The sequence below is a fragment of the Thunnus thynnus genome, chromosome 1, assembly GCF_963924715.1.
Source record: "Thunnus thynnus chromosome 1, fThuThy2.1, whole genome shotgun sequence".
Lineage (NCBI taxonomy): Eukaryota > Metazoa > Chordata > Actinopteri > Scombriformes > Scombridae > Thunnus > Thunnus thynnus.
In genome coordinates, this window is record NC_089517.1 from 26,007,720 (window position 1) to 26,032,597 (window position 24,878).

Here is a 24,878-nt window from a genome sequence, read left to right on the forward strand (position 1 = left end):
TTACTGTTTTGATGTCTGCTTTCATCCTTTCAATCTGTACCTCCATTGAAGCCTTGTGTGTTTTAATGTTATTTGGTCTTTTAATTGTATTCGTATTGTATGTATTTATAATAATTTATAACTTGTAGCGTCTCTGCTTTCATGAGCTTGTGTTTACAGTACAGGGCACTCATGCAAAAGAGAGTTAACTCTCATTGGACCACCCTGTATGAACGAAGGCTGATTGAGTAAATGAAATCAGGCGATAAACCTACAGAAAAAATAACCCATGATGCAAACAAACCATTTAAATGTCCATTTCATTCCCTTCAGCGAGCAATTTTTGCCCACATTAATTTTGTTTAATTTTCATATTCGCTTGCCTACTCATTGCATTTGGAGAACAGGACAGATTAACAATTCAAGACACAAAAATTAAACACACAGGCCTAACAGCATGAAACTCTCATTTTGCTGTCACACTGATCCGCCAAGATGGGTATTCATCTGTCTAACCAATAAGAAAACCCAACTTTTCCCACTTAGTAATTAAAATGTTGTGTCTTAATCCATGTCTTTGTCTGCCTGTCAACAACTCTCAAACTCCACAGTATTCACTAAACCTCTAATGTCAGACTCTCTCTGAGCCCACAGACGTCTTTTTTCTCTATCTCTAGCATGGAAAGAGCAAACGTCTCTGCAGGAGCTGCAGTCCGTGAGCAGATGGACAGAACGTGATGGGCTGTGACGTGAGGGCAAAGAGGTGAGTTGTGTAAATGTCCTGGAGGGCCTGTAAACTCTCTGGGGCCTCCAGGGGTTATGGGTTAGGGACTATAGGCTGTGTTTTTTTTTTTTTTTTTCCTGCGTTATTTTTAAGATGTTTCTGCTCCACTGGATTATACTCAAGGATGACCGAAACGACAGAGGTGAGAAGATAAGATGTCAAATGGATCATGGGGAAAGCAGATCCAAGACCAGGAGGTGCATAATGGTTTAAGATTTGTGTGTCTTATGCTTAAAAAGGAATAAAAAGCAGGGTGCGGCGTGGACTTACAGGACTTTGGGATGTGTGGGCTACTGTAAATGAAGACTTGATGAGGGGAGCTCCAATCTAATAGGGACTGTTTTGGGTTGTTTTTTTTAATACTTCATCTTTGCCCTTATCCTCTGGCGCTGAAAGCTACTGATGAAAAGCCAGAAGCTGCCTGGCAGAGTCAGCACAAGCAACCTTTATTTCAAGCAATTACCGGAAATGATCTCATTTTCTATGAGAGCTCAGCAGCAGAGTCAGAAGAGGTGACAACTGGAAAGCAATTTATCGATGCAGACGTGGACAGTTCCAATGTCTTTATGCAGTTAGTCTTGGCAACAAAAGATGTGTGTTATCTGTCACTCTGGGTATAGCAGCTCCACTGGTAGTACAACTGGAAATCAGCAAATTGCTCCTATCAGCAGGCATCCGCTGGCAGTCAGACTATTTGGGAGAGTTAAGTGTCCCGAGGTTTGCCTGCACGATGTCTCCTTCATTCACTCCACTTCCTCCCTCTCGCTCTGAAATAATCTCAGCGCCACACTCGGCTGCACAGGCAACATTTGGTTTTCTTCCAGGTAAACGCTGAACTCCCAGCAGACGAGGTGCTGCCGGCGAGTGTGTGTGTGCACGCCTGTGTTTGTATGTGTGTGTTAGTGAATAGCTGAGAAAAAGATAGAGATGTATCCCTTGGGGTCTCTTCCCTCGTATGCTTTTGTTTCTATTTCTGTTTCCATATTTGAAGAGTGAAAATGGTTTTGTATATACTCGGTTTCATCTAAATAATGCTTGAGAATGGTTACGCTCACCAATGATATGCAGTCTACTCTGAATTCATTATGAGATCATCTCAAAGAGCAGGGTAAAAGTATAATTTATATAACAAAAGAAAAGCAATTTTTAATTTTGCAAATAAGGCTTTGAGGGAGTAGTTATATTAGCATGCACAGGTGCAAAACGTGTATTCTTTTGTTCTTTGTAGGCAATTCCAGATGAGTATTTTCAGATCCTTCTGTGCAGTCTCGTAACGTTAAAGTGTCATTGTTTATTACAGTTATATTAAGAATAAAGATTGTTTTTGCCTAATACTTGTTAATTTTATTATATTACATAATGTTTGTCTTGTTTCTAGTATTTTTTTTTGTAGTGTGTATATAGGAAATGGCCAGCAGGATCTTTCTTTTGTTTGGGTGACATGAAAAGCTTTGAAAGTTCAGGTGGACCCCGAACAATTACCCCACCTGCTGGGTAGTTCCCTTCAACTCCCTCATCCAGTTAACACCGAGCCCAGGGACAAGATTTCACACTCAAGAGATAAAAAGCTCAAACTACATGTCCAAGTTATTCCAAAATCTCAAAAGCCTCTCCTACTTTAAATAATTCAATTTAAAAACGAGGAGAGAAGAACTCCAGGCTAGGTTTTTTTTTACTTTGAGAGCAGAAGATCTCTTGAATAAAATGGTGCAGTGGTACTTGATAAAAATGTTGTATTTTTGTAAAAAAATCACAGAAATAAACGTTCAACTTACTTTGACCAGGAAGAAAGATACTCCATATGTCCGCAGAGACCTTGCAAGTTTCACATATTTCACTTTTGCTTCAATCTCCGTCATCTCTCCGCAGTGATTGTGTTCCTGTAAGTAGGTCAAACATGTATTCATCTGTCTGGACATTTGGTGCACAATTGTTAAATAAGTTGAATCAAAAAAAAAAAAAAAAAAAAAAAAATCAATATCTGCATTTATTAAGAGAGAAACCATGACAGCACCTGGAATACTTTCTTCTCAGCTCCTCGCTGCTTTATATATTCTTTGGGTAGAAACTCCTTCAGGCTAGGAAAAAAATGAAAAACAGAAAGAGGCTGAACTTCATATAAAAAGTATGAGTTCTTCAATTTTCTGTTACAGCCTTAAAACTCTCAAGAAATCTCAGTTTCATACACTGCCAAGGCAGGATTTATAATATGAACACAAATATTTCTATCAGTACTTCCATGGAGGACTGGATTTTTTTGTTTGGAATTTTTTTTTTTACTTTTAGTCCACTTTATTCTAATCAAATGAGTTCTACACTAAATGTCTGAGAAGAATCCAGTGAAAATTCATTATTTACTTCTGGAACAGGTTTAAAATGAAGGAACAAAACACATTTTGCGAGCAGAAGGTCTTGGGATGACTCACAGCTTGTTTTATTTCTGTTTTGTGAGTGATTTTGTTTACTTGAAAATGCTGCACTAGTCAATGTGAAATGACATGTTGCACCACTGGGAGATCTGCTTGTGGGTTAGATGCTTACTCTAAGAATCCAGGTTTGTGTTTGTGCTCTATATGAGGTCCAAACTGGATCTGGGCCTGAATGCCTCCAAACTCACAGGCCTTGTCAAATGATACAGGGTGAGAACCGTTCAGGATGTCATCGCGGGCCTGAAAGACAAATGAAACCTTCCATTAGTTATGAACAGCTAAAAGAATTTAGCTTAATGTTGGCTTGCACTTGCATTTTCTTCTGTGAACTCTTACTCCTCTTCAGTGGTGGAAAGTAACTAAGTACATTTACTCAAGTATTGTACTTAAAAACCATTTTGAGGTACTTGTACTTCCTTTTTCTGCTACTTTATACTTCTACTCCACTACATTTCAGAGGGAAATATTGTACTTTCTAGTCCACTACATTAATTTGACGGCTTTAGTTGCTTTTCAGATTAAGATTTGACACAAATCTTAAGATTCATTTTAAGATTAAGATCTGACACAATGGTATATACACAACTGTATATAAAGTAGTTGAAACTAGCTCCACCTCCAGCAGCTACAACAGTAACATGCCGCTCTAACACTGATGCTTCAGTATTAATAATCTAATGATGTCATATATAATAATATATCAGTCAGAGGGACCAAACCACCACTTTTACTTTAATACTGGTACATTTTGCTGCTAATACTCATTATGTGTTTTTCATTTATGTTTTTCATGCAGGACTTTTACTTGTAATGGAATATTTTTATATTGTTGTATTGGTACTTTTACTTGAGTAAATGATCTGAGTACTTCTTCCACCACTGCTCCTCTTCATACAGAAATGAGTCAAAACCTACTGGTGCTCTGGTTTGATATTTAATGAGGATCAACCATGCATTTCTCAATTCACAAGCCATCTGTCACTGCACATTTTGATAGCTGCTTGTAGCCATTAGGGGACTATGGGAAAAAATGACACAGTATATCGTCTGGTTTGTACATTCTCATGTAGAAGGAGGAGGGGAGACTTCAGACGAACGTATGTATGTTAGAACTGGTTGGAGTGATGATGTGCTGTCGACTCTACTAGACGTATCTGATTCGGCTTGAGGCACAAAAATTGTACCACAGTGCTTCTGCAGCTACAAGAGTCATTAGTTGGTTTTACTAGAAAGTGAATAAAGAGAAGCTGTTAGAAAAACAAACAGAGGCATTAACGTGGCAGAGTGAGAGTCAGACCTGTACGTAAAGCAGGTTGAGCTGGACGGGGTCTCGAGAATCCACGTTCTGGTCCGAGTAGAAGAACTTGCGCCTGAGCAGAAGCGTCTCGTTCTCGTCCACGCCCTGCTCTCTGAATGTTCTGCTGTGGTCCAACCAATTCACTGACAACACAAAATACAGGCACAGGGATTAAAATTATACCAGTCGCTTCTATAAAAGGCAGACAAATAACCTACACTTTAGTTTTATTTACAGGGTTATTTTCCAATATGTGTGGTTACAGCAAAGACCGATGAGAACAATAAGAATGTGATAAAGGTATCTGTGGATTTGTAAGAATTCATAACCGGAGTAATCCATTCCAAACAGCCCTTATTCATTTTCTGGTGGCAACATCCACAGTGTGCTCTATGTACTAGACTATGATCTGACTGGCAATTTTTTTTAGATCCTTTCTAAGCTATGCATAGAGTTCCCTAGACCTTACAGTTTGGATTTTGCTCTAACATTACTGTGAACTGCATAATGTTATAAAGGACAGGTGTATGACATCGTATTACATTTGTATCTAATGTAATAGGTTCCAGATATATTGCTGTGTTATCAAAGGAAACACTCTCTGTGCTGTCAAAAATGCCAAGTATGCTTAAAAAAAGATAAATTCAAGATGAGATATACTGGTGTATATCAGATGGTCTTTGGGTCTGAGCACATTGAGGAGAAATGGATGCAAGATGGGAGAGCAAAGGGCTAATCTGATGGTAGATTTCACACGCAACTGTTAAAATGGTTATTGAATGGTCACCGTGTGCTGAAAAATATTTTTTATGTTTAAAGAGCAATACGTTTTTGTTAAGAGGGGAAAATCAACACACCAATCAGGGCAGATGTGCAGTTGTTTTTAAGCACAGATGCTTTAATGAGAAACAAATGAGCGCCATCAACTACGCCGTCAGGTCACATGTAATTCTACTGTACTTCCGCACTGAACTCACAGTCGTCGTCTGTGTGTAGTTTGGCTTTCAGCTTCTCCATCTTCCTCTCGTCACGTAGCAGTGTCCTGTCTTTCTTCAGCGTACCCATCCCTTCCTCTTTCTTCTCCTCCACCGTCTCCTGGATCAGAGAGTATTCCTCATAGTTGGTGATGCCTGTAAATCGAAAGAGAAAAACATCCTCGTCAGATTTGACATGTTTAGATCAAATTTTTGTCTATATGTTTTAAATACCCAATGAAGGACGAGTGACAGTTTAAGACCTACACAGCGCCCATCTAAATTACTGTACCTATTCTACTGCATATAGTCACAAGCAGCTCTCCCACTGTTTTGGAGTCGTCGACCATGATGGTTTTAACAGCCCCATCCAACATTTTGATTTTCTGGGGCCTCTGCTTCTTCTTGTATTCAAGGATGTCCTGCTCAGGAAAGAAAGCAACCGAGAACCAAAAAGAAGAATCAAAAAGACAGGAATTCAGGAATTAAATGAAAGAGAGATTGAGAGAGAGAGAGAGAGAAACAGAGAGAGAGAGAGAGACTGAAAGTAACCACTGAGAAAAATGATCAAATGCACCGAGGTTGCATGGTGAGAGGGGAGAATATAGGCCAGAAAACCTCATTTAACGGCTGCCTATCACAGCCCGCTGCTCCCTTCCAATCACAACAATGAGGAGAGATTTGGTTCAGAATAATTGGTCACAGTCATGCCTTCTACCTGGGTTGCCTTTGGTGGATTTGAAGAGGAGAAACCATTTAGAGCTGCAAAACTAAAAACCCACAGATGTATGGAGTTGGTAGAGCCTTTGGCAGCAGGGATCAGACACTTTGAAACAAGCTGGAAAAAAAAAAGTCTACAGATGGCTGAAAGCACATCTTTAAAACTCACTTTTAAGTTCTCATTTTCTAGACATCCACTTTTATCCTCTGCGTTTATTTTCTCTTTTTCTTCACTGTTTTTTACTCATTTGTACTCCTCCGTATGACTTGTCTATAATGTATATTGTACACTGTCTTTGTTCTGATGTATTCAAATAAAAAAAATATCATTATATTGCACTTGACCCCATCAATTAACACTGTGCTATTAGAACATCTGGATTCAAGCATGCTAGTTCTCAGGTTACTATACACATGATCTGGATATAAATGCAAATGTGCTCAGGATATGAACCTGAGAGTGTGTGTGTGTGTGTGTCTGTGTGTTTGTGTCAGTTGCGCACATTGAGCTCCAACGTGTGCTGTTGATGTGTTTGTCCGGGTCAATGTTATTCACACATCTCCCTCCAGGGTTTCAGTCACACATAGTTCTCGGTGTAACCCGGTGAGAGTGTGTGTGTGTGTGTGTGTGTGTGTATGTACGTTATTGTTATTCTTCAAGTGCTCACTTTAACCTTTGCCACACACTGCTCAGGATAAACACTCACTCCATGGTAACAGTCATAGAGTGTTTGATTGTCTATATAAATATATGTGTGTGTGTGTTTGTGTGTGTGTATATACTGTATGTGTGTGTTTGTGTGTGTGTGTTGGGTTCAACAGGTTTATATATTTACCCCGTTGCGGAGCATGTAGTAGTCCAGAGTCCTGCCAGACTCCAGCCAGATGCCTTTTCTGGGGTCTTCATCAGACAGAAACAGACCGTAGTCCGAAGCTGCAGCAGTGAGAAGAAACAGCAACATTTTAGAGACTATTGTGATGCAAGTTATTTTTTATGCTGCTATCAGACTACATGACATCAGCTCAATAATGGCCTGACCTGATAGACATGGGGTGCTGGGAAATAAATGTCAGGTGCAACAATAGCTCATTTTACTCTGCGTAGTGTGTCGTAGTGGAGGACAAAAATGTTCCCATCTTCTTGCCTAATTTGACAACTTCTACGACATGTTCTGCCCACAGGAGCACAGAGCGCTCTTCATGCACATCTGTATACATGATGTTGCAACAAGGAGTCATATGGCAGGTTGTAAAAGACGGCATGATTGATATGGGCTCAACAGGTGGGCTGCCATGTCTGTCGGCCAAGTTACAGCAAGAATCTGTGACTCCATGATGACCTAATCACAGACACAGTGGCCATCTCAGAAGGAAAAATTATCAGATAAGTATTGGGTCATGTTTGAATGTAAATGTAATGCTATACCTTACAAGATATATTAACCTTATAAGGGGTGAAACGGTTGTTATTTACTTAGCTTTCTTATTTATTTTTATAAATATTTTGTTGATGTCAATGTTGTTGACAATGATCTTTTAAAAATATTTATAGAAATTATTTAGATGTATCTAAAAAGATAGAAAAGTAGCAAGAAAGTGAGGGAATTTGGAGGGAAGCGTTGTTGTTTTGTTTTTTCCTGCCAAATTCTGATTTTTATGTGCTTTTCAAACCTATATGATGGAAAAGTTATCATAAAAACATTCTTGGAAGAAAAAAAAAAGACAAAAGTGTTGAGTAGTCTGATTCTGGCATGAGTTTATCAGACAGAAAGGAAGGGAATCTGAGGAATCGTGATAGTACTTGAATATAAATCTGCACACAGATTTTACTGTTCTTAAATCTATAATGTTTTGTTCCCATGTTGAAAGCACCACATCCATCCTCAAAACAGTTGAATTGACATATTAACGTGCCAAATGAGATTTGACTTGCACAATTCTGACTTGAATACAGCTTTGAATTATTGTATTTAAACTATTTGAGTTGTCACACCCAATATATTTTGGTCTGCTGTTCTCATCTTTGCCAGAGCTGTGAAAGTCTCCTTCTTTACCTTTGAAGACTCCTGACTGATCAGTGCCAACAAGCTGCTTTATTCAGGCCACACCTATGTATGTGGCGCAATCTGAATGTCATTATTTTATCATTCTCACCCTGTCCGGTTTGAGCCTCAGGAACCCTCTCTCTGATGATCCTACAGGCATCGTAGATGGCTGTGGAGGGCTCAAACTGCATGGTCTTCACTACGTTGCATTGGCGAACGCAGATTTTCAGCGACAACACCACCATCTTGGCGGGCGGTGGGGGCGGGGGCTGCAGCTACACCTGCATACGGAAGCACAGAGAGGGAGAGGTTGGGTTTATTGCGTGGCACAAGTCCAGAAAATACAAAACTTGAGCACAGTGACAACACTCATTGACCATGATAAATGAGCCAGATGTTAGAGGAGAAGGAATTCTCTCACTTTTTACACTCATAGTTTAGATAACTATGATTTTGGAATGTGAATACCCTGGCATTACTGCTATGCTTGATATAAAGGGTGACATCTTTTTTACTTTCCCACGAAACTAAAAAAAAAAAAAAAAAAAAGGCACAACCTAAAACTGGTTTTCACTTCACACGTCTACTTTCTTGTGGCTGTTGGGACACACACACACACACTTTGCCTTGCACTGTCGTAAACAATGAAATTTTATGAATGTGAAGAAAGTGTTAATTTATGCATAGTGAGGCCATTGTTATGCTTCAGACTACATGATCACATTTTTAAAAATCGGCCCATCTGGTCCTGGCTGGGGACAAAAACAATGTCTAAGAGAATATTTGGGCAGGAGAATTTAAAAGGTAAAATAAAGAAACAAAGCTACAACCACAACATCTAGAATTTAACAGGTAATCCTCCTCTTCTTTCATACACTGATAATAATATCCTGCTTGATCTATTTCAAAAAATGAAGGCAACTTTTTGTATCAGATTATCATGTTGCTCAAGCAAGACTAATCTTTGTATAAACTACTAAAAATTTTTTACATAAAAAAATTCATTTTCAAGTCTTAATTTAAGCATTTCTCTGGTCATTTGAGTGTATGATCTACTTAACTTTAAGAGTTTTAAATGATTATCTTTAATTGAAACCTACTTAATTTTGAAAATGTCCATATTAGTTACTTGAAGTGGGAACTACTTTGTTTTTCCAAAGACCCCATTTACATTTATATCTGCTCAGATTTATTTTTTTCCAGTGTATTAGGTGGGTCAAAAACCAACCACTAGAGCTGCAAGGATTAAATCGATTAGTTTCCAACTATTAATCTCCATTTTGATAATCGATTAATCGTTTTGAGTCCTTTTTAAGTCCAAAAAAAAAGTCCAAATTCTCTGATTCAAGCTTCCAAAATGTGAATATTTTCTGGTATCTTTAGTCTATGACGGTAAACTAAATATTTTTGGGTTGTGGACTGTTGGTCAGTACAAAACAAGACATTTTCTGACGCCATCTTGGGCTTCGGGAAACAGTGATCGACACTTTTTCATCATTTTATAGACCAAACAATTAATCAATTCATCGAGAAAATAATGGACAGATTAATCAATAATGAAAATAACTGTTAGTTGCAGTCCTGCCAACCACTGCTGAAAACATAACATTTCTAAAAACTTAGCTCTGTTTTCCTCTTGCTGTGACAAAGAACATCAAAATGAGCCCAAACAAACATCATCATCTTCACATATACAGAGGCAGCAAAGCAATTTCCAGCTTATTATCCTCCAAATGTAAAGTCAGCATGGGTCCAACTCTGTTAAACTACCAGCATGCCCCATATTCTCTTACTGCTTATAAAATCTACAGTTACATCACTAAAACACCCTGAACAACAGATTCAACAGAACCGCCACCATAACAATCTTTGAGTTAGTAAACCTGTGTTTTATATATATTACAGAAATCTATAATTTACCAAAGAAATGGCGAGAGCCAACACTGCTGTGATTCACAAAGATTAAATGCAGGAAGAAGGAGAAGAAAGCGGTGACCTCCCTAACAGAGCACCTCCTGTCTGGGTGCGATAGTAGCACAGTGCCCCTCTGTGTCCGGGGTCAAAGTTGAGAGGTCAGTCCTGGCCACGGCTGAAGTACACAGGCAGCCCCCCTCATCTTTCCCGCTGGCTTCTGACCCTGACTCACACACAGAGAATCTGGTTCCTATGTGAAATGTGTTCACACACTGGGGTGAAGGTGTTTGTCTGGCACACAACGTTGACACTCTGCTGCAGTATCCTGAGTCGAACCATGGTAATAATACAACTAGACGTTGTTTTACAACTAGACCTTGTTTAAAATATGTATGACAAGTTGCCAGAAGAGAATCTATCATGCTAATGTGCTGTTTTCTCTCAGTTTAGCATTTATTTGCACTATAAAACACTTCTTCTTTGAATATAAAATTAACAAACCAAACACATTTTAGGCAGCCTTTCAAAGAAGCAGTTCATCACCTTTTTTTCCTTTCAATTTCATTTCCAATAAAATAAAATTCGATCTTATTTTGGGCTTAATAGCTGCCTTCATTGATGCCATTCTTCTTAGTGCAGCCTGTAAATTTGTGGCAGTTATGGCTTTGGGCTCTGTCTCAGTCAGTCAAGTACCTCCGCAAACCTGTTGTTGATGGTGGTTGGACCGAAGCCAAGAACTTTTCCGACAATTGGCTCACAAAGACGATGTACAATATAATCACACACGCTGTCAGAGCCTGACAGAACGGCATCCTAAAACTGATATAACCTGCAATTCCCTTGATTTGCCAGCATGAAGAGGCCTCTCCTAAAGGCAGGATCATGACACCACAAAACTCTCAGCAGTGCCCTTAAAGGCCAAGTCCAAGAGCTAATTCAGTGAATGAAAGCAACAAAAGCGACTTTGTGGAAACACTGATGGGGCTGATGGTGATTTACAAGTACATGGACACATTTTTGGAATACTACAAATTCTATATCATTATATGAAGCCTCAGAGTTGGTATGTTATCTTTTTGTCCTCCTCCTTTCCCATTACGATTAGATCACAGACTGGAGCCTCAGATATCTGGGTTTTTTTGGTTTTTTTTACCTATGGGTGTTATTTTTTTTCGCCCCTGCAAACACACCATGCAGAACCATAAGAGGAATACTGTGCAATTCCTCTTTTAGACCGTAATCGCTGCATTTTCAGCCTCTATAAGCCTGAGGAATGGTCAGGCAAACAGCAGGAAGAAGTAAAGAGATAAGAGGGAGCGATGAGGACAGAGCATAATAAAGTAATAATATGTTGATGTGGTTATCAGTGGATCCACCAGCTGGACTACGGAGTGGGAACCAGACAGCTCATTTATGGCACTGAAATCTGCACTTTTGGATTTTTACAGTATTTTAATGGATTATTATCTTTTGATATGACTAATGGTTTTAATTACAGTCTACCGTGACAGTTCAAAATATATATAACCCTTCTTTTGCAAATCCACCCCCCAATCTTTTTTTCTTTCTGGGGCAGTTTCTACACACCGACTGTTGTATTTGTGATACTGGTATGTAAACCTGCTAATCAGATAAAGATGTGACCTGATCTGACGTGTGCTGAAAGGATGACAGCTGACTCACCATGCAGCTGTCCTAATGCTATGAGTCAAAATGTATGCTGTAAATATGTGCAGGCAGGACGTAGACAAAGATCATGTACAAGCCCTGTCATTGCTCTGTTCAGTCACATTTTGTTACCCATTGTGACCAAGTTTGAGCAAAGCAGCAACTAGCAGGGCTTGAGGCTGAAGCCAAAGTAGAAGTAACTTAAAAGTACCACTGACGGCTGCTAGACGCTGGCTCCAATTGACTTCCCATTCAAAAAAAAACGTCAACTTCTCTCTAGAATTAGTCAGTAACTTTTCTCAACAAGTTATTATGGTCACTAAATTCAGGCTCTCTGCTAAATGTGCTGGAAATTATTGCTCTGTTAGTAAGATTTGAAGGCTTATAGTCACTTTGATATCTGCAGTGTGGGCATTGACTGACATTTGTGATTGACAGTTTGTTCACCTGCTGCTCTCCCCAGCTGTGGGAACCACTGAGTACAGACTATTGTCGCAATATTTCTGTAAGTTTAATGTTACTTGATTATGATACCAGCCCTGTTGGAATAAAATCCTCTTAGCCTAATATGAAAAATGGTTATGTCAGACACTGTGGTTTTATTTATCCTTCCTTAAACCATGTTGAGCCCTGATGTGAATCCTCTGAATTATAATTTCTTTAAAGGCGCAGTGTGTAGAATTTAGTGGCATCTAGCAGAACTGACTTGGCAGAAATGGAATATAATATTCATAAGTATATTTAAATTAGTGTATAATCACCTGAGAATAAGAATCGTTGTGTTTTTGTTATGTCAGAATGAGCCCTTTATATCTACAGAGGGAGTGGGTCCTCTTCATGGATGTATTATAAGAGATGGATATTAAAAATGGCACCCATTCAGTCCTATAAGAATTGCTCCACTGGCGCATATGCCAAAAAAAAGTTTCTGGCTTCCGGGTTTGTTTCCACATTGTGCAGCCCACTGAATATGCGCAGTAGTGTTTCTCCCACTGGCCACACCAATGAGTTCCTGCTCAGCCCATAGACTTTACATTGTGATGACGTCATGGATTTTTAAATCGCTTTTCTCGGCTCAAGGAAAGTTTTACAAATATAAAACTTCCATGGATCAAAAGTTCATAATAGAAAGAGTCATAATTGTCTTTTACAATGGTGGTATATGGGGAAAATACTTTTTGGGCTGCAGGAGGATTTTTCGCTGCAATACCGCAAGTGGCCACTGGGAAAAATTGGCTGCAAGACTGAGCGGCAGCGCCCTATCCAGCTCTTATTATACATCCATGGTCCTCTTCCACGGAGCCTGACATGTTGCACTGCCATGTTTCTACAGAAGCCCAGAACAGACAAACCAAACACTGGCTCTAGAGAGGGCCTTTTGCATTTTTTGCAAGGCTGCCATAGGTTCTCCTTAACTTGTCCTACACTACTTGGAAGGGGAGGGGGGGGGGGGGGGGGGGGGGGGGGGGGGGTATTCAGTTGGTTGCGGTCTACAACCTCACCACTAGATGCCACTAAATGCTACACACTGCACCTTTAACGTCACACAAACAAGGCATTTACAATAGGGAGTTATTAATTCCATAAACAAACATTGAAAATAACATTTTCAGCTTGTTTAACATCAAACTTTTTAACTGATTAAATACAAATCAAGCATAACAAATAATGAGCTTATTTGTTAGTCGGACACTCATATAAAAAACAAATGAAAGTAAATCCCTCCTTCATCCTGCATCAAGAAAAAAGCAGCGTCTCTGTCAAAGCTGGATTACCACCAAAGCATCCTATCATACATTTTCCTTTCCCTGTGATGAGAAAGGATTTGCTGAGATCAAATGTGATTGTACAGGCCCCAAAACACTTGAGTGCAACCAACTAATTAGGCTGCAGTGTGGGAATGTGACTCCGGTGTGCATGCAGCAGCGACAAAACCCCCTCAGTAATCATGTATGGTCCTAATGCAATTCAAAAGACACTGTCTGTTTAGAAAAAATAACCCTGATTTTTATTGTGAAAGGGAGTGTAAAATGTGTCAAAGGAATCACATTATAAAATGTTTTCATTTATTAAGAGAGGATCTTTTCACAACAGTAGTCACAAAACACTGGTACTGTTATTATCAGTGCACTAATACCATCTATTCCCAACTTGAGGGTCACAGGATACATCTATACAATTATGGACTGGATAGAAAAGAAGAAAAAAAAAAAAAAAAATCAGGATCAGGAAATGATGTTAATTTTTTATACTGTTCAATAATCTTTGGTCTTTTCTTGGGAAATATCATTATAATTATATATTATATATAATAATCATCTCTCTCTCCCTCTAGAAATATATGAAATTTAACAGTCTGAGAAGTGAAAATCACTCTTTGGTTGAAGCTCATACATATTAATGTAACCTGGACTGAGGGGTCATATGCACACATGGCTTCATTTTAAGGCAAAATAAAAGTTGGGAACTATTGCTCTGCAATAAGCATCAGCATGATAAACCACTGTGAGTGAAAATAGTAGTTTCAAGAGAAACCATGACTTTGTTTGATAAATTTGTTAAAGATTTTGTCTGAATGACATATTGTTAGTCATACTCAAATCTTAATTAAAAAGGGAAAATGTGGAATGGAAAATGTATTTAACCCAATAACTTAAAATATAAAACTCAGTTCCATTATCCAATCCTGGATTTGGCATTTTAAAATGAACAAAATAGGCTTAACAGTCGTTTCAGGTGAATTAAGACTAATCAGTGAAATTTTGGAATCAACTTATGATTGTACACTGCAAGAAACAAATAAAACCAGCAGAAATACTACATGAGAATAGTTGGCTGATGAATCATACAGTTGCAACTTGAGTGCCAGTTCACATTGACCATTGTTTTGCCTGCATGCTTTATTAAGAACAGAGATACCCTCCACAACATCAACAACCTTCTGCGGTCGTTTGTCATTTGAAACTAATGCAATTTTTACTCCTGAAATTAGAAGTTAAACAAAAGTAGATGCTTGAAGCAGACAGAAGGGACCGACTGGCCTCACACAGTGTTGCATGGGAACACACACGCACACACAGACAGAGCACATACAAATCTATAGTCATTAATACACTGTACACTCCCACACTGTAATACATAAGCAGAAAGCATCCCTCCTCCTCCTCCTGACTTTAAACCCAACTGCACCAGTTACACCTACACTCCTTTGATCTACTGCAGGCTCGCATAACAAAGAATATTCAACAGTACCGCTCTGCTGTGAGCAACATTTTTCATGTAGTTCACACCAACGACAGCAGTCATGCAGGGTGACTTTAATCTGAGCAGACTGGCCTTTTAAATTATTAGTTTTAGTATAAGTTGAATAATTGATGGGAATTAATAATAATAATTAATAAGAGATTAAAATACCTGGTGACCAGGACTCATAAAATATGTGTTTATAAATGCTTCATGCTATGATAGAACATTTTTATTGTTACACAAAATGATTTATTTGCATCATTATTACTCATTACTCAATGTCCACTTACTAGCTGTTTCCTGAGCTTTCAACCACATCTCAAGAGTCTTCATCAACAGATGGAGTTACACGGGAGCTATCACATGATCAACATTCCACACTTAGGTCACATGGTGACAACTGAATCAGTAACCTCCATGACAATTAAGCAATCCCCATCTGCTGATGAAGACCATGAGATGCAGTTGAGAGCTTGAGAAAAAAAGCTAGTTAGTCACTGCTGTACTGTAGGTTGTGGATTTTCAAAGTGAGGACTAAAGTAGCAGGGTCCCCAAATTCAGGAATAAATTCTTCACAGAATTGTGCTTAATTTAAAAAAAGATCATCAAACAATGACAAACCCCTGTCTTCCTACTGTTATTATGCCATCTGGTATTACTGTCATTAAAAAAAGAATCAGTCAGGGACAGTATGATCAAGCGTTTCAGAAGATAAACACCCAATGAAGAGCCCAAAGACGACAGTTCAGCTGCCAAATAAGAGGTAAAGTCTGCAATACGTTTCACTGCCGTATAAGTAGAGCTAACGAGTGTGTAGTCAACAGCATACAAGTAGCTGAGCCCTGGAGGTGGTTTTTACCCTCGTATCAAATTCGCTGCACAAAAAAAGCACACATCCAAGATCGACTTCTACCTGCTGCCAAAAACGCTGTGATGGTGAGGCTGCTAGGAAAGTTGATACAGTACTACTCTTCATCAACAGCGTAGCCAGGAGCACAAGTGAAGGGACCACCATTTGTCTCATTCTGAAGGAGGTCAGAAGCACTGAAGCAAGTCACTGATGATATGCCAACAGTACTTTTTATTTTTAAGACATAAACTTACAAATAAAGTAAGCAGGAAAGTAGGAAATAAGCAGCTGAATACTGTGTGAAATCCTGATTTTACTCAGTTATGCTGAAGACACTGACTGTTAAGATTTAATTCAATACTTACAAGCAAACTAAACAAGATAAAAATACATCAAGCTAAGCACAAAGGTCAACAGATGTCAAACAATGTGAGCTGTAGATTTAGTGTTAGTTAAGCATTGAAGTTTTTGAGTCAGTAACTTTGACACAGATACAGACATCACACCAGAGGAGGACAGAGAGCAACTAGGAGCAAGAGGAAAGCAGGTTATATTTTGCCAGTGAGCGCACACACCAAATTCAATTTCATTTGGGGAAAACTGCCGGCCTAAGAGTCACACAAAAGCTCATGAGATAAAAGGAAAATGAGACTGAGCACTGGAACATGTAGCTATTGTTCAATAGATCAATGAGGCAGAGCGATGCCTGCTGGGAATGCCCAGGCCCTGTTACAGTAACATGGCCTCTAATCCAATAATAGAACGGCCCACAAGTCAAACAGGCCAATCCTGGAGTTCTGGACCAGAAAACATATTCAATATTTGGCCTGAGCATGTCAGCAGCCTAGTTTCAACATCAGGGCCAAACTGGGCTAGCATGGGCATGATAATTAGTCTTAACTGCTTTCTTTGGTTTACCCTGGAGCAGCATTTCTGTGTTTAATTTAGCAACTAGTTGCCTCCAAAGATGTTAAACAAAACACATCGTTTTCTAATTTGCAGTTAAAAGCATATTGTTCCTGGCCTTAGGTGATGCCACTTGGCCTTGGATAGAGGGAAAAAAAAAAAAGGCACATGTGGACACCGAACACAATATAGCCTTATCATATGACAGCGGCTTTCACTCTGACACCACACATGCCCTCGGGAGATGCACCGAGGACGAGGCCTGCTGGAAACTCAATCTTGTTCGTTTTCAAAATGAACACGAGTGCAGAGAAACTCCATCTCAAATGCTATATTACATGATAAAACCAACACCAAGACGCAAAGTTTATATTAGACTGTCTGCTACCAGAATCTGTGGAATGCAAAAACAACATATTTTCCTCCAGAACGCTGTTGTGACACAAGCTTTTTTTTTTTATATTATTCCCGACTAACAAGTGCACGGGGGGGGGGGACTAATTTGCTCCAGGAGCATGTCGCATATTACGATCCATCTATTTTATATGCACTGCCGCTGAATGATAATTAGGCTGTGCAATGCGCCACTTTTCCAGGCTTCATTGTTACCATCCTGAATGGGTCTAGTTGAGTCATTATGAGGGAAATCTGTTTCATAGGAACTGGTCGCACCGGCGTTTATGACCGCAAATATCACAACAGATTATATTCATTTCAGTCCCCTTTGTTGCTTTAGTTTTATTACACGTGAAGCCAGACAGTAAAGTTTCTTATCTTATCTTGAAACCACTCACAGAGAAAAGTTGTTAAAATAACATTAACCTGACTGCTTTCTGGCTTCTTCTATTGTTTCTCATCTTTATTGGCACTTTCAAGTGTTCTTGTGTATTTAATCAGTGTTTTCTCAACTGCACACCCTCCCACATATACACAGGGCTGGAAGTCTTTATTCTATAGTGAATCAGTTTCCAACTGTTAACCTATTTAATGCAATTAAAAAAATAAAAAAAAAAAACACTCTTAGCTGTGAATGAACCAGTGTTTGTCATCACAGCTGTCATATCCATGCAAAGACAGCGTAAACAAGACATTCGAGACTTGCTCTGACTACTCTTCAGGCAGAAATGGAACTGATCTAAAGCATACAGTCTTAGTCACACACGAGTGAGCCGGCACAGTTCAGAGTGAGGTCATGATCCGGCGGGCTGAATGGGGCAGCGATGGCCAGTAGGTTAAAAGAGTGCACTTGGGACTCCAGAGCAACTGGAAAATGCAGGGCAAGAAACTGATTAAAAAAATCGCTCTGCTCTTTTAAAGCGCATTCGAGTCGAAATCCGCATGAGCATCGAGTACAGTTCAATTGAATTATTTCTTTAAAATAGTTTCTCTGTGGAAATGAAGCCAGACTGAAGGCTTTGAGATCTGCCAAAGAGTGAACACTGCAGAGAGAGTTGACAGGAATAAGGAGTCAGTTTGGAAGTACATACATGCACCAGGTTTCGAGATAAACTTGTCGATTGCGGGGACATTTCTGACAAAGGCTTGTTGGGAGTGACTGTGACTGTGGGAGGGGCAGAGTAACAAAGATGTAGCATGTGAAACTACAAATTAAATCAATGTTTCATTATATGTCAGAGGAAAAAGGCACATTTACAGCAAAAAAAAACATCTAGTGTTTAATTACTCTTCACTGTGGCACAGTTGTCACCAGACAAACATGTACACACAGATATGAGACTAAAAACACAAACACACCTCTACTTGAAAAGGAAGCTACATGTGAGAAATAAAGCCTGTTCGGATAATTATCCACCTGGTTGGTGGTGGGGTCAGGTGACAGACTGCATACCTCCTGAGTGACAGAAACAGCACGTCTGCTTGTGTGTTTTTCATGTGCACATTTGTTTGTGTGTGTGTGTGTGTGTGTGTGTGTTTGTGAGAGAGAGATAGCCTGGCAAACGGCTGAGGCAGACAGGTGATGCGTCTCTGTCAGCAGCAGCACCAACGCAGGTGTCGGATTTCACGGAGAGGAGAGGCTTCCAACACTGCCTCTAATCTAACACACAGCTTGTTGCTAATGCCTCATTCAACATAATTTAAAATAGATTCATATTCAATTTGGCCTCTCAACCAGAAGAGGGAATCAATTTGAAATTTAAAGCCTAACTGCAGTCACCCCCCCATCCTTTTAGCACATGTAAATTTATCCTAGAGATACCAACTTTTATGGGTACTTAAGAGGGGAGGGAGCTCACATGAGACGACACGTTTATGAGCCACCAATCAGTTAATCTTCTGTTACAACCCTCGCTCACTCCCACATTTTGGTTTTCCCTTAAAAAGGCCCGTCATTTTTCTACTTGAGGATATGTTCAAACACAAGTTGCCATGGTTACAGAGGCTGGTTGTGGCCTGACTAATATCTGATCTATTTTATAAGGAATGAAATGAGAAAGCACAAGAGTTCAGCTGATACGCACAGTTTCATATGTGAATCAAAGCTACTGCTGTCTGATATCTTGAGTTGATATTCGGCATCTATAAAACTAACAAATTTCAATCCAAAAATTGAAGAAAGTCATATTATTTAATGTTTACTCGAGACTTTTGTTCTGGTCAGTGTGAAAAGCCTCTGAGGCTGTATTCAGACCATAATGGAACACTTAAAGATCCACTAAAACCCAGACTAATGAAATCCTTTCAGTTTGGTTTGTAGCTCCTAAAGGCAAAGGGAACCAGCTTTCATTGCCTGTTTCACAGACTGACATCTGTGAAGTGGTTGTGAAGTCCATAATGAAACTATTTCTCAGGTTGGAAATCCTAAATGAATGAATAAACTAAGAATGAAGACATTCATTAATAAACCAATCCCTTAGTTGACGTTAGAGAGGGACCTACATACTTTCATAACTGGCGGGGTATTAATCAACCTGCTCTTATGTATGAACAACAAAAACAAACAAGTCATTCAAACTCCAAACACACTATGAAAAGCAACTCATTCATATTGTTGCACTTGGGCCAACACATAAAAAGTGACAAATAGTAACAAATGAAAAAATGAGAGCTTGGAGGGAAAAGTTCAATCTTTGGCTCCTTCCTCACCTCCACACAGCTGGCCAATCACGGCTGGCATGAAGTAGGTGTGGATGTGGGATTGAGGGTTTTGGAAAGTTACAGAAATTGTTGGACGCAGCCGCCAAATTCTAATGTCAGAAAGGTGGAAGGGGTTTCGGAAACTGTTCAGCCATTTGACAAACACTTCTATAAAAGTATACCGACACCTTAAGCAGTAAGGCAGAACTCTGAGAACACGGGGTGTAAATCACAGTTATTGGAGAAAAAAAAATCCATATAGAAATTCACAGGTATTAACAGTATTGCCATAATCCATCTTCCTGTTCCAAAATGACTGGTACTTGCTGCCTGTGGCCATGATGGAGGATCAAAACATCACACGTCCACTTTTTAAAGGACATCACGAGAAGGAGCCCTGTGTGTGGCACCAAAAATATACACTGTGTATCTACTGAGTGGCACATACTTTCCACGTGCAAAGCTGCAGTCAGCTCCGAGTGGTTCGTCATCCACATACACATCAACACTTTCCTGGCACAACAGCGTGCCTACATCGAATACACAACAACGCAGTGAATAAAAAAAGAGACCACAGTGGAAAACAAATGACTGGTAAAGAGTCAAGTTGGGCCCCCCTTTCATTAAAAACAAAGCAGCATCACTTCTGCCTTTGATGCATTAAATGCTTTACTCTCTGCTGTTGCATCTTAAGAATCTGCAGGGCTCCATCATGCAGGAGCAGCACTCTGCAACAGAGTCACGTGTTATTCTTAAGTGCTGATAATGTGGAATGTGTAACCTATTAAAGTAACAACTTGTGCCGTAATACATCCATGTCAAGTCTGTTCCATCTCAATACTTTGGAGCCGCAAGATGCTGACATGAACGCTGCAATAACGCAGTGCAGATTAATTGTGATCCCTTCTTATTCTTTTTGTGATCCCATTTTTCTTGCAATTCTACGCATATTGGACATTATAGATAAATGCATCAGTCAGTCGTTTGTAAAGCACTTTGTCTTAGATGAATACTTTGATACAAAACTCACATGACAACACTACTTTGTCTAATTGCACCGAGGCTGAGTAATATTCATGAAGGAAAGAAAAAAAAATATCAATCACCAGACAATACACACAGCATCAGCATGTGCATCATTCTATTATTTCCCATGCGGTTCCCCTGTCTGAAAAAGCTATGATTTGGCTGTAACCCGAGATCTGCAATTTTTGGTATGAAAAACGGGTTCTGGGAGAATCTATCAAATGACTTAAGTACAATAATATTGTTAAGTTAGCCTACAATAGTGTGAATGACAAAAAAAATTAATGGAGTTAGTCAGACAGTCCTCCAGCTTGCCAAGTATGTATTTCAGGGCCTTTGGGGCTGTTTTTTTTCTAAGCGAATGATAGAAATATGCATCCTTGCTTGTGAGGTGATCTCTGGTCAGCAACTGTGATATTTTTAGTCATCTGTACTGATGTCACATAAACATTCCTAAGCCTTCAAGTTGCATGGGACAAATCATAAGAAGACGGGGAATCGATAAAACCTGCCATGTACTAAAGGTCCACATAATCTCTGTGCTTTGGTGTGCTTTTAACGGTTATTATGGGGATTGTGCTTCTTATGGGACTTTCTGGTTTAGTTAAAGGCCGGGATAATTCTGGCTGTCGGGCCGGCATTTAGTCTGAGCCCTTTCCTCAGCAATAATTCCACTGCCCTCTGCAGTGTGAGGAGATCTCTGATTTGAACACTGTATGGGTGAGTCATACTTGCTATGAAATTTATTTGAATGATTATCAGATTGTGTTCCTTTTATTGCAAATTTGTAATGAGGACATTGATCTGAGACAGTCCTGCTATATAAAAGTATTCACATCATCAATATCAGGAAAATATTGGGCAATTATTAAGAATGAGATATCCTCTTATGATGGCCCAAATCCCTCTTCGAGATGTTTGTACTTTTGTTTTGCTCAAAAGGGGTCAGATATATTGAACAGCATCACATACATATCAGCGGCTCTGCCTTCAATGCAAAAATATCAGGGCCAGAAAAAAAAAGATCCAAAGGGGAGACCCATGACAGCCGCCTACACATGAATGCCAAGGAGGCCAAAAGTTTTCCGGACACCGAGGCCTGTTCTATTTGGCAGTGATGCAGTTTGGGATTACACAACGCTCCCGATGGCACAGCCACTCTGCCTGGAAAAACAGGTGATTCACTACGTTGGGTGCCAGCCAACTGCTGTGGTGACGGCCTCGGTCACCCCACTAGGAGCCATGATCACTGCTTAACAGTAAAATGTCTGTTAGTGGAAGGAATGCAGTGATAGCATGGAAGAGTCAGTGTAAAATGTGGTCAGGAGTCAGTCATCTTCCGGGCTTAGAAAGAGAGGCTCAGAGCAGTTCTCATAAACTAAAATGAATAGCAAGTTGACAAATTGAATGATTAGTCACATTGCAGCCCTGAGGCACACATTTTAGTAACAGCTAGAGCATTCACCAGGTGAAGCAGAATTAAACAACTGTTTTTCATGATTAATTGGGGGAAAGCTGTGCATACTTAGAGTGATGTAAAATCTAATTTAGGAAACACTCACTTTCTGTATGCTTGGAAAATGGCTGTAAAGGTTTGTACATATCATTAACACAAGACATTGTAGTCATCTTGGATTCATGATGGTAACAATGGATGAAACAATGGTGTCGCACCATCATTCTACCTCTAAAACAGGTGTTAAATGCATATTCTTGAGCAATTTGTTGGTAAAACTGACATTTTTAGCTCCATCACATACAAGAATCTTGGGGTGGTCCGTGGATACAATACCCCTTCCTAAAAATCTCCGGGCCGACTGAAAAACTAAATTAAACACATCTGCTCTGCTGAGTGTGACATCACCTCCTTGTTTACCGAGCACAGCTTATTTGGGGAAACAGTTGACAGACGAACCACATCCAGCAAATCCATAAACAGCCAGCACAGATAGCTGAGTAACAGGAACCACAGTAGTTGTCATCGGCTCTGATAAATAAACCTTTATGAAGTGCAGGTAACAGTGCTGTGAAATGATGCTGCTCTGGTGACTCAATATTTCCACGAGATCTGGTCAGAGTCAAATGTGACCAATGCCATTACAGTCACCCTGGTGAATGAAGTCTGTGTCAGCGACGACTGTATTTGATGCACTGGTACAGGATACAGAGCATCATACTGTACAACGAACAAACATGGATATAACTGGTATTAAAATACCAATATAGGTCATTAAAATCTGATTTCATGTAATGTCTTACATGTCTATGTCAACAGTCCAGAGTACAGAATACAATCAAAAATACCAATGATGAAACATAGGAATTTGTAATAACCTGTAACACTGATCACAATCCACTGAGTTGGAATCTGGGTGCAGTCCCAGTCCGGAATAGTCCAGAGGAATACAATTTGTGAGGAACTTCTAAACAAGAGATTGTTCAGGCTGGAAATGGACCATTTTAGCCATCTTCAGCACAGACATTTCTCTCTTTAAAAAAAAAAACAAACAAACAGCTGTTTAGTTGCACTTAAATTATACAAGTGAGTGATCCATTTGGCAAGGAAGTAGCTGACAGTATGACACCACAAAGAAAAATAACCGAGCTAATAATCACTCAAGGTTATGTCATGTGGAAAAGTTGAGATGCTTGAAATGTCATAAACCTACTTGCATAGTAATTAAACTTACCATAACTAGAAAAACAAAGACGAGCCAGTTCCAGTTAAAAGCTTTATTCCTCTTGGCGGAGGAAGTTAAACCTAAAATCATGCCTGCGACAAAAAAAGATTATTGTTAATAAATAACTAAATTAGGTTTGCAGATGTCCAATCAAATAGCAGAGCTCGCAGTAATTCATTTATCTAAAAGAAAAAATTGATGTCGCTACAACATATGTAGCTGATTCCCTCAAAAAAGGGCAGATTATAAAAAGCTGATCTGCTGCTAGGTCCAACCCTGGACCAAATATAAAAACACTAAATCAAACATAAAAATGAGTTTAAAAAGTGCTTTTAAAGTATATTAATGATCATTCCCTGGGAAACACTAGCAAAACAACACAGGAAAATGTGACATTAATTTTGAATCAAATATGGAACAGAAATCCAAGTCAATGGAAAGAAAATTAATTTCAACAAAATAGTTTTTGTCTAAAAATGTTTTTAAAAAGAATAATTTGGCAGTGGCAGTAATTCATTTGGACAAAAAAAGCAGTTCAATACTGTAAACATAGCGTCATGATTTACTTTCAGCGCTTTGTCCCACCACAGTTTCATAAGCTCAGCCCACGCTTGACTAATCAACCATGAGCAAACAGCTCCGATTTGTCAACAGACTGGACAGTGAACAGCTGGCTGAGGCCGTGTTGACACTGGTTGAGCACAGCCATGACACATACAGGAACAAGACAGCAAAAAAAAAAACTTTTTCCCACCAATAATCCCATATTGTGAGATTGAGATACAATGCTTAGAAAGCCTGAAACACCTAAATACACAACAGACACCAATGCTGTCACAGTTAGGGGTGTTTCTAACCCTAAACTTCACATGAAAACTTGTTTTCTGTCCTGTGCCTGTCCGACCACCTGCAGCAGTGCTAAATGCAGTCAGAGACAAGAGGAAAAAAAAGGAGCACATGTCAGCACTTAAATATTGACGGACGAGCCAAAGGATCATTTGCATTCTGCTGCTTCCAAAAAACAATTTAACGTGCAGTCTTATTGTACTTTTAATGTGCTTCGGATTAAGTTCGGATCTGGCTGCTTATTGAAGCATGGCATGAGACAAATCCACATTAGAGCTCATTAATTGTTAGAAAACTAAAATGCACAGCGACGGTAACCTCATTTGTGGAGTGGAGCATGATTACAGTGAGTGGCTGGGCACCAGATGCTGCCAGTTTAATTGCCCTCTGCAAGCAGTTCATTGAGTCCGCTTGAAA

General features: G+C 39.4%; 1 protein-coding gene across 3 annotated transcripts in view; it reads right to left on the reverse strand.

Moving 5' to 3' along the window:
• tln2a (talin 2a) overlaps positions 1-24,878 on the reverse strand; it is a 96,277-nt gene that overhangs the window by 45,803 nt on the left and 25,596 nt on the right. For all 3 annotated transcript variants that reach the window (XM_067593196.1, XM_067593206.1, XM_067593215.1), the window contains exons 3-10: positions 8,338-8,509; positions 7,020-7,117; positions 5,756-5,885; positions 5,467-5,619; positions 4,490-4,632; positions 3,305-3,432; positions 2,778-2,841; positions 2,539-2,643 (exon numbers count right to left, since the gene is read on the reverse strand). In XM_067593196.1, the coding sequence (XP_067449297.1) occupies positions 2,539-2,643; positions 2,778-2,841; positions 3,305-3,432; positions 4,490-4,632; positions 5,467-5,619; positions 5,756-5,885; positions 7,020-7,117; positions 8,338-8,473 (957 nt within the window). In that variant the 5' untranslated portion in view covers positions 8,474-8,509. The remainder of the gene's footprint in view (positions 1-2,538; positions 2,644-2,777; positions 2,842-3,304; positions 3,433-4,489; positions 4,633-5,466; positions 5,620-5,755; positions 5,886-7,019; positions 7,118-8,337; positions 8,510-24,878) is intronic.